This window comes from Portunus trituberculatus, chromosome 22, assembly GCF_017591435.1.
Source record: "Portunus trituberculatus isolate SZX2019 chromosome 22, ASM1759143v1, whole genome shotgun sequence".
Taxonomy (NCBI): Eukaryota; Metazoa; Arthropoda; class Malacostraca; order Decapoda; family Portunidae; genus Portunus; species Portunus trituberculatus.
The window spans coordinates 2,737,533-2,748,712 of record NC_059276.1 but is presented as its reverse complement, the minus strand read 5'-3'; the positions used below and the strand labels follow the sequence as shown (position 1 = coordinate 2,748,712).

Genomic DNA, 11,180 nt, shown 5'->3' with positions numbered 1-11,180 from the left:
GGCAGCCACAAAACAGACACACTGCTACACTTACAGTACGAATATAAAAAAAAAAGACAATTCCTTTTATAATTGTGTTCATAATTCATTTCACCAACACTGCTGGATGACCTGACTGCCAGGCATGACCTTTAAAAATTTCCTCATTCTACTTATGTCCTTTGTAACCCATGGACTTCACCACTCCTGCAACAGTGGCCTCTGCAGCCGGAGAAGGTCCTCTCCTTAGCATGTCATTTCAGTGACTCATAATTCCTAAAATATTCATGGGAGATTTACTTCAGAAAACTAACCAAACATGCAACTCTTGTAATATTAGAGGCAAATATGTATAAAAAGTTTTCCCAGTCTCATTTCAGTGTTGAATGGATATTACAAGTAACTGTTTAGTATTTCCTACCACAAAAGTTACTAAATGAAGTTTTACATAATATTCAGTTTAGGTGAATGACATGCATGTATAAGACATTCTCAAGGCAGAGGTGGATCCAATGCAGACCCAGAGAACACTTAACACTTCCACTACTACCACCACAGTCCTGGCAGCAGCTCCCTCCAGCAGAGTTGGAGTCACTGCCACTAACAAGAGGCAAACACCAACTGTTAACTAACCATCACAATTTTGTATGAAGTCTCCTTTCTGCACAACACACCAATGCACTTCAACTCTCAACTCTCTCACTAACACTGCAGTGAAATCAATACAGCAACATACATCTCTCTTGGGAACATTTAAATAAACATGTAACACAATTATAACATTAGTGTTGTCATATTAACAAAACACATCCCTGGTCTTTACGTATAAATCTTCCTGTGGCCGTAACTTAAGGTACCCCACATTCCTCTTCCCATGTGAGTTAAATAAATAGATACAAGACAGTGAGCCTCAGACCAAGACACTAGGAGGGAGGGAGTGGCAGAACACCACAGCCTCCCATGACACCCCACACAAAGGATAAAGACAAGAAAACATAACTTGAGCTTGGTAAGTCCCAGCGAGGGCAGCTTCTCTACACCCATCCATCTGTTTCTTGTGGATACTTCACTGAAAAAAACTCATTCACAACTTGTAAAGACAATACAACATAAAATATAATAAATAAAGTACACATACATCAGCATTCAGTACGAGAAATGTTTCTGAATCTGGCAGACAAAAGCAGAAAAAAAACATTTCAATGTGACAGAATACACCTTGTGATAGGAAGAATAAGGCTCATGTGTGTCAGTGAGCCAGGCAGTGCTAGATGCTGAGTGTTGGTGTTCAGTCACCCACAGACACAGCTTCATAACCCAAAGAACTCAAGGAAAGTTGGCCATCATTGCTGCTGTCTTCATCTTGCACTGTTACTGACCTTCCTAGACACTCAGCCTTGGTCCACAGTGCAGCAAGACAGCCAGGGATGCTACAACAAATCACATGGTTGGGTGTTGGTGTGCGTGTGTGTAAGTGTGGTGCGTCAAATGAACACTTGATTCCTGCCCATCCCTATCAACTTATGAACTGGAATTGTGAACTTAAAAATGAATGGCAACAAGTTTCTACCAAGACTAGGAAAGTATGACCAGAGAAGATGGAAAATTTTGCCATCAGCCTCTTAAAGACCCAAGTATGCAGCTCATGACTGTTGCAAGACAAAGACTATAATGAGTTAATGCTATTACAATGCTGTCGTCTCATTCCTGCCCACCTCAACTCCTCACCTTTCATCTTATTTCACCTCATAGTCAAACCCCACAATGCAGAAACATAAGCTTTTAGTCAATTTTCAACTATTACAACTATTTATATATTCAGTGATGCTTTCAGTCTGTAATATGCAAATGAATGAAAGAATTTAGAGCTTGAAAATATATCATGCATTCAGCCTTATTAAAATATCTAAAAACACTTGATTTCTTCAGCTATTAACTTATTCCACAACATTTGTAATCTTTACCGAGCACAATGCAAGGAATTTGGTTGGCACTCTACAGATCTTGGCTTCACGTTGAGCCTGAACTCTCACTCCTGTCTCTGGCCACAAGAGGATTACTGTGATCACAACCAACATGTCTGGTCACGACTGGAATCAGTGCGAACACTTGCATTTCCTCTCTCACATTTTGTGTTTTCTTGTGTTGCATATTTTCAGTGCTGTTGCTCTCCTGTCCTATGAGTTGGCAGCAAACAACTTGACTTCCACAAGAACTAAACAGTGCCCCATATGAAGTTTGTGGAGCAATGTAAAGGAACCTCCATTTCACCCGAGTAATGACCACAAAGGATGTAATGAACGTAAGAGAAAACACACAGAGATCTACTGGCTAGCGAGTAATAACTACAAATAAAACCAAGCATTCCTTAGGGTGTTCTACAGTACCCAGCTCTCCCTCACACTGTCAAGCCTCCATGAATGCAGGAGTATTTCTTTGGAGGTGAATTCACTTACCCAGACACATATCCCAGTTAGCACACTTACCCATGCATGCTAAGCTAACACACAAGCTAACTCGGCTAACACACTCACATCTACTCTCTCACACACAGGCTAACTCATTCAACATGCAATCATACACCAAATCACACACACACATCCAAACACACCCTAGCTTTCTCCTACACATTCACTCACACACATACAGATGCACCCAATCCAACTCGTGCCGTGCCAGGACAAACACAAGCTGTACAGCAATGAGAGGAGGGAACTGCAAAGTTATGCCATCAGAAAAAAAAAGGAAAAAAAAAAAAGTTTGGTGATCTATTAAGTGGAGAGGAATAAGGCACAAAGTTTTATTTTTCTTTCCTTTTGCAAGAGGAAGGCCAGAGCCACGTTTTCTTTGTCATTTATTTAGCGTGTTTTGTTTTGTTTGTCATTTGTCTCGCCAATGGTTGTTACTTGTGTGTGTTTGTCTCTTGGCAGCGGCCGTGTTAGCCAAGACCCAAATCCAAATTATGCAAAATATTTATTTCTGGTGATCACTAAGAAAACTACGTCATATATATATACATAAGGAAACATATCTAGTGTTTGACAATGAGAGTGTGTGTGTGTGTGTGTGTGTGTGTGTGTGTGTGTGTGTGTGTGTGTGTGTGTGTGTGTGTGTGTGTGTGTGTGTGTGTGTGTGTGTGTGTGCGCGTGTGTGTGTGATGGGGAAGGTACAAGCTGCATGATAACACAACTTGCACAGAGAACCAGTTGACTTCCAGGTCTTGAAACAAAACTATTGACAAAGAAGAGGAAAAAAATAATACTGGAAACATGGCCAGCAAAAACCAAGCCATACAGGTGCTTTCCAAATCCTGGAATGAAAAGACAGGAGAGGGAAGGAGGAAGACGGCTGGAAAAAAAGGGTGTGTGTGTGCTGGTGACCTGTCAGTGTGGCTGGTTGTGTCATGGTGGTGGTGGTGGTGGTGGTTGTGGTTGTGGTGGTGAAGGTGGTTGTGGTTGTGGTGGTGGTGGTGGTGGTGAAGGTGGTTGTGGTGGTGGCGGTGGTGGTGGTGGTTGTGGCGGTGGTGGTGAAGTACATGTGGTGGTGGTGAATGTGCACGTGATTGAAGAAGCAAAGAAGGAAGGTAGGTAGGAATGTCAAGTGTAGTTCCAAGTCACCCCGTTCATCCACTTCTAGTCATGCTTAATGTGGTATGAGAGCAATAAAAAGATGAAAGGTTTGTGTCCCTACTGAAGCAAAATCAATAAATACTGACATGTTGTGTGTATGGATCATAACAGTGTCTTATATACTGTAATGTCTCAACCTAGGGATGCAAATGACAATGAAATCAGTTCATGAACATCTGTTTTATCTCCTTCATTCAGACTCTCCCACCCACGGAGCAAGAAGAAAAGTCAATAAATAAAAGGTTCTCAACATCACTGAATCACTTGTTGTCCATCTCAAGTAAATTGTTCCTCTTTTTTCCACTGTAAAATATCTTTTCACTTCATTTTCTTTTATCTGGTATAATATTTCTTCACTTTGTTTTGTTTTGTCCTGTAATACATTTCATCACTTTGTTTCTCATCACTTCAGTTTCCAGGGTGGTGCAGATGCCGGCGCTTGGCTCCTTGCGTGGCACGGTGCAGGGGCGGCGCCGAGGCCTTGCCGTCACCACCACAACACTGAATGCCCCGCCAGCACCAGTCACTCCCACGTGTGTGCCACGGTGTGGCCCAGGGTCGCTTCCCGCTGTCCAGTGCGCTGCTCTGGGCTGCTTTGCTCTCACTGACTTGCTCAATTATATAAAAATAAGACAACTGCACAACACTGAGTGGAGCTAATCTAGGGATAGCTTAGGCAAAGCTCTGGGCTGGGTGGCAAGAAAGCCTCAACACTCACATCTAGGATTTGTGAACAAAGTGTCTTCTGTCGCGTCCTTTCCCTCCCCGAGCACACACGGGCACGTGCCACACAAGATAGTGGTTACTGGAGTACCTGAGAAAACAAGGTCAGCATCCTTGCAATTCTGGAGACTATTCCTTGTGGTGTACTGACAAGCAAGGCTTTGGAATAATGCCAGAAATCAGGTGTCTCTGTGTGGAGAATAAATAATAATGACTTGCAAGACACAAAAGGAGCTGCCACTGTCTATCAAAGACACTTCAGTGTATTCCAATGTAACTTAGCCACTGTTACTCAGTGAGACAAAAAGGCAATAGTTCATGACCCTCAATGATATGGGAAAACTTGGCCTGCACAACACCTGGGCCGCGACAACACAACTCCACCCGCAGGAGACACGAGGCTGGACCTTCTCAACCGCCCAGACACACGTCGGAATAAAAAATGTACAATCAGTGAAAATATGTTGTTGGTGACTCAGTGAATCCCGGCAAAGGACAGCCTCTCTGCCAACCCTCCAGACCCTCCCGCAAAGACTGACCAGCACAGAACATCCCTCATCAACCCTGGCATGGATAATAGACCTAAACTTTGGTATGGATACTATGTGGCGGGGGGAGCGAGGGGAGGCACCCCGCCCTCCAACACAAGAGGATGTGGTCTTGGTCCTATCTGTGTAACTCTATTCAGAACTACAGTCCTTTCTTTGCTTTTCTGATGAAGATTCTCTTGTCAATTCTCCCCTGTCTTGGCTACTCACGTCTTTCCATTAGTCTCTTCTTGTAGGTAGCTGGAAAAAAAAGACAGAAAAAGGTTGCTTCAAAACAATGCATCTTCTTCATCGGCAGTGCCACGGATTAAAACTAGTGATCCTTAGGGCCAAATACCATTACAATAAATGGATAACGCATCTCTATAGTTAGTGCTGGAGGAGGCAGATGCTGGATGAGTAGAGAAAAAGATTCTTTTGCTGTTGCAGTTTCCTTCATGGTTATTCTAGGGACCGAGGCATTACAGAGAGGGAAACATATCAACAGACAGACCAAGCCACTAGACAACAAAATACGACACACAATTCCATGTCTTAGCATATTGAGTAAGACAGGCCAGTATTACTCTTAACATACAAACATATCTAGTTCAAATACACACCCCTTACCACACCACCTTATCCATTTTGTGGATAAGGTGACAAGCGTGGGATTGGGCAGACGTCCACACGTAGGTTTGAATCCCACCATGTACAACCTTAAAAATTTTGCCATTTGTCGAGTGGTTTAAAGTTACCTATATGTCACCATGATACTCAGGTTCTAGGTGGTTACAACAAAGATGCACTTGGATGGTGATATGGGCCCTAATATGGGTACCATTATAAATAAAATTGCATGCACCACTAATGGGTGGAAGCTTAACAGCACTTTCAATACTCCAAGTATACCTACAGGAACTATAGACCAGAACAAAAAAAAATGCAAACAGCTTCTCTTCAGCACACAACCCTGCAGCCCCTCACCTTGATATCCTAGTGGTGGGGCCGTCGATGGCAGCCCCGTAGCGCCCCTTCTTGGTGGCCGGAGCTGTGGAGGGGGTGGCAGGGATCACATTGGACAAGGTAGTGCTATCCTCCTGGTCCTCTAGGTCGTCGCCGAGGGTGTATGTGCTGCGGCCTCTCTTACGTGCCCCGGCCAAGGTGGTGCTCGATTCATCCTCGTCCATCAGGGTGTCTTCAGGCTGTGGGAGGGTGAAAGGGTGAGTGACAAGTGGAAGCGAGAGGCTTTTAGTGTTTTGTGGTTGCCTTGTGTAGAGTCTTCAAACTGTGGGAGGGTGACAGGGTGGGCCAAGAGGAGGGAACATTGTAGGTGTTCTGTGGTTGCCTTGTGTGGAATCTTCGAACTGTGAAAGGGTGAGGGGTGAGTGACAAGTAGGAGGAAGACTGTAGGTATTCTGTAGCTATCTCAGGAGGATCGATTAGACTTCTGCAACGTTATTTTCTCATGGAGTTGTGAAATAGTGACTGGCTTCTATACTTTTTTATCTGTGCTTGGGTAAAAGATAGCAGGAAAAATATTCAGTGTTCTGTTGATATCTTGCGTTGGTCAATTATTTTACACGTATTTTTCTTGTGAATTAGAGAAACGGTGTCTGGATCTTATATTCTTCTATGAGTAGGTGAAAGGACAGTAATGTGACAGATCCCTACCATTTCAGGAACTCTAAAAAGATAAAAGTAGCAATGTGTGTTCGTGTGTCAATGCCTTGTCAATTACGTCATGACAAAAACAACTCATTCTAGTCCATCTGTACATCTTGTCAGAGGAATGAGTGACAAAATAACAGCAGCGGTGTTTATGTGACTCAATCTGTTTTGATGAATGAAATACCAACTCTCTCATGTCCACCTGTGAATCTGCAAGTGTGTTTGTGTGTGTGTCTGTGGAAAAAGTAATTGGAATTTTTATCAACACTAATATCATGTAAACTTTAACTCTTGTGGAAGTGTTGTCATTCATGTACATGTCAATAAAGAATATACACAGCTGAAAAGTAAGTTTAAGTAATATAATGTGCACAGAAAAAATGTAAAATATATATGCATAAAATATACAAGTAAATCAACAGAAATAAAAACATCAAACTAAAACTTAACCAAACAATGTCGACAACAAACACAACTAACAAAATACCAAGACATGCAAACCAAACCAGACACCAACATAAACAAACATCTTTCCCAGGCTGCAAGACAGAGAGGTGAGTGCAAGACATCATTTACCTTGACTCCCTTCATCACAGGTAGGTCTATACTGCTACCTGTGGTCACATCCTTGGGGGCATGGAAGGCAACAAACCACAAATAATGACACTCATCCACCCTCTAATAACACACTGGTAGAATTGTACATTTGGCTACCTAATAGATGAAACGCTACCTATATTTCCTAACCTATATTCATAACCGTGTCTTCAGCTCCCATCTCTCTCTCTCTTTAACATGTTGCAGTAAGTAAAAAATAAAGGTAGTAAGGCTGCTACATCGATGACATAGCCAGCTGTACCTTGTCCTAACACACCCACTCCTTCACATGTTCCAGTATTTCTAAGCTGTACCTGTGAATACCAGCCCAATAAAGTACCACACTGATATGCACACACACCTTCCCCTATTGACGGTCATCCTGCTTGTCCTGATACTATTAATGCATTTGACTGTATAAAAAAAACTAACTCCTTACAGTTTATCCAGCCTCTAACACACATAGAGCTTACCTTACTAACAAATATCTCCATATATCTTGCAATTCTCCTAAAAAGCTTTTGATCCTATAAAAATTTCCCATATTTAAGCCTGTATTTCTTAAACTTCACTTCACATAATACTCAAAATAAATTGGGTAATATTTAACCCCTTCAGCACCATGATGTACTTCTCTATTCATTGTGCTTACTATTTTATTCAGAAACTTATGTGGGGTATTGAAATAGTGAAGACTGTGGCCATTAATCTTCTGACCTCCATATACCCTCCCTAACGTCAATAAAATGGTCTAATCATACACAAATCTCAAGGTAAAAAGGTGTCCCCATATCGAAAAGGTTAACCCAACCCAACAATCCAGCGTCCCCACCCCAGTACCTCTGATCTACTGTCGTTCCTCTGCTTGCCGCCCACAGGAGACTTGAGGTTAAGGTTGACAGCAGCATTGACGGGAGTGTGAGTAACCTTCTTCACACCCGTCAATAGTTTGGTGGAGCCCTTGGGTGCCGTCACTTGAAGCTCCGCAGGAAGGTATGACTTGACTGTGGTGGGAGAGGAGAGTCGTGTTTACTTATTGAGGTCCATGTAAACAGTTATTGGTATTAGTGACGGCATTTTTACTGTGATATGGAATAATTCACAATACTAAAATTAATGTAAGAATCTTTATATACAACTGAAAGAAAGAAAGGGATGAAAAGGCACATATTTTATAATTTCAAGTAAGTGTAATGACTGAAGAAGGCTGAAGAATGAGAAAATAATGTCACTGAATGGTTAGTGATTAAGAAAAGATATACCAATAGTGTGAACTGAAGAAAGATAACATGTTGCCCGATTCATAGTTAGTTTAATGCTTATACATCTTAAAATGAATGTGAGCAAGTCTTAACATCTACTGTACACGAAGAGGCAAGAATCATACATTTTCACCATATACAACAATGCAAATTTCATTATTTCTATCCATCTGGCTAAGTTCTATCTATATAACATTCAAGAACTAATAATTGCAACTCATTTTGTGGTGGTTGGGTAAACAAAACAAACAAAATAGTGTGCAGATGAAGGAAGGAGCAGAGAGGTGAGGGGCAGGAGTTGTGACTAACTGGTGAGGGGCAGAGGAGCAGAAATGGTGAATGAAGACAGGCAGGGGAGCAGGAATGATGAGTGTTGAGGGTCAGGGTTGCAGGAGGGATGAAGGGCAGAGGAGCAGAGAGACAGGAGTGGTGTCTGGTGGTGGGCAAAGATCACAAGAGGCAGTCTCACCGTTGACAAAGTTAGGATCTTCATGTTTCTTAAAGTACATAGGGGGAATCCTGGGCTCTGAGGGGAACTCCTTCATCTCAAAGCTCTTGGTTCGTGACAAGATGAGGCCCATGGCGAGGTCACACACCGCCCACAGTTTCTACATGACAAGAACACCATACATTAAGGATATTATCACAAAAAAACACTGAAAAAAAAACTACCCATAGTTTTTTAATAAGAATACAGTAATTAGGAATATTACAGTAAAAATCTTGCTATAAGAAACACTAATGACAACTAGACTAACCTGATTTCTGTATTAATTCTGCAAAAAAATACTAAGAAATATCACGAATGACAAGACTAATCTGATTTCTGTATTAATCCTGCAACAAAACACTAACAAACACCACCAATGACAACTAGATTGACCTCATTTTTTTCCTATGAACGAGGGGAAATCTGGACAAAGACATCAAAAACTTAGATGCCAAACACTGAGGAACACCACTAATGCCAACCAGACAGATCTGATTGGTAACTTTACCCTCTAACAAACACTAACACCACTCGTGAATAGACTGACATCACTATTTAGTTTATTCTGCAAAAAAGCACCAAGATACAGCACTAGACTCACCTGATTTAGTTCACCTTGCAACAGACACTAACAAACACCACCAGACTTGCTAGATCTTGCTAACTGCATGCCTCCCCTCCTCCTGCGGCCTCACTGCACAAGGCTATCTTCTTCCTCTCATCCCTATTCTGTCCAAATCTCTAACGCAAGAGTTAACCAGTACTCTCAATCATTCATACCATTCACTGGTAAACTCTGGAATTCCCTCCCTGCATTTGTATTTCTGACTTCCTACGACTTGTCTTCTTTTAAGAGGGAGGTATCGAGGCATTTACTCCCTAATTTTGGCTGACATCTTTCTCTTTGTAGAGAGCCAGCACTCAAATGGTCCTTTTTTTAATCTTTTCTTTTTTTTGTCCTTGACTGGTTCTCTTCCCTTCATGAAATAAGACTAATCTGATTGCTAAGTTCATCCTTCATAAAGCACAAGACACACCACTACACTCACCTGATTTAGTTCATCCTGCAGAAAATACTAACAAATCACTAGACTGGACTGGACTGACCTGACCTGACCTCATCCTGCAGAAAATACTAGCAAACACCACTAGACTGACCTGATTGCTAAGTTCATCCTCAGGTCTAATGGCGTCCTTGTGGTTCTTCATCTGTTCAATGAGCGCCTTGTAGAACCCAAAGGAGTACGTCTCATTCTTGTTCATGAGAGGCTCCAGGATGAACCACAGACAGTTGCGGATGTTGAGAAGCTCTGGGGTGTCCGTGACATCCTTGAAGCTTGGCTGGTTGGCCAGAATGGGCACAGCGAACACCAGCATGTAGTCTGGCATGATGAGAGGGATCTGGCTCTGCGCTTTCTCTCCTGTGGATGGAAATGATTCTTTGCATTGGTGATACTTATCATGATTCACTGCTGTCTCCTACACTCACACCACACACAAAAAAAAAAAAAAACATACAAAACACCATTAAAACACACACACACACACACACTCACTCATAAAACACACTTGGATATACTCCCACACAAATATCAGCTTATTCACAACAAAGACACACATACACACCTCCTACACTCATGGACAGGCCTCGAATGTACTCTCTGCGTTTATTTATATCTGTCATCATGTACTGTTTGACGGCAATCTTCAGGTTTCTGTTCCGTTCCTGCCCGGCCAGTGCATAGAAGCCCATGAAGTCTAGAGGCAAACATTTATTAGGAACGCCTCTTACTAGGCCTTTGTGTAGCTTGATGGCAAACCTCTCCCTCACCTGTGGGCATTCATCCTGTAGGGAACGAAAGACAGGGTGAGTGGTAGTAATAGTGAAGTAATGTAAATGAAACAGGAACTAAAGTAATGTCAGTCCACCAAGCAGAGGCAGAATACTTACAAACACCACCAGTATTCACCCAATACTGTGGCAGAATACTTACAAACATCAATCTGGAGAGGTTATAGAACTGCTCTGAAGTGAACTGGTCCCCAACACCCTTCTGTTCACAAATCTTGAGCATCGCAGCACCGGCAGCAAGGCGAAGGTGGGCCATCTCACTCTTCCTGCACCAACAACAACAAATTCACTCAGTATTGAAGGACACAGGGCACAATCTCACTATGAAGAAGAGGTAAAGTAGTGTATATTGGATGTTGCTATGAATATCAATAAGGAGAGGTGAGCTAGTGTATATTGAGTGTTGGCGTGAGCGTTTTGTAAGAAAGGGTAAACTAGTGTAGATTAGGC

General features: G+C 42.2%; 1 protein-coding gene across 1 annotated transcript in view; it reads right to left on the bottom strand.

Moving 5' to 3' along the window:
* Positions 1-3,773: 3,773 nt before the first annotated feature.
* Positions 3,774-11,180, bottom strand: part of LOC123507342 (sister chromatid cohesion protein PDS5 homolog B-B-like) — a 30,267-nt gene continuing 22,860 nt past the window's right edge. Inside the window, 9 exon segments of the mRNA XM_045260108.1 lie at positions 3,774-5,086; positions 5,089-5,119; positions 5,846-6,063; positions 7,106-7,156; positions 7,967-8,130; positions 8,858-8,996; positions 10,037-10,299; positions 10,505-10,724; positions 10,873-10,996. Coding sequence (XP_045116043.1) covers positions 5,012-5,086; positions 5,089-5,119; positions 5,846-6,063; positions 7,106-7,156; positions 7,967-8,130; positions 8,858-8,996; positions 10,037-10,299; positions 10,505-10,724; positions 10,873-10,996 — 1,285 coding nt within the window. The 3' untranslated portion in view covers positions 3,774-5,011.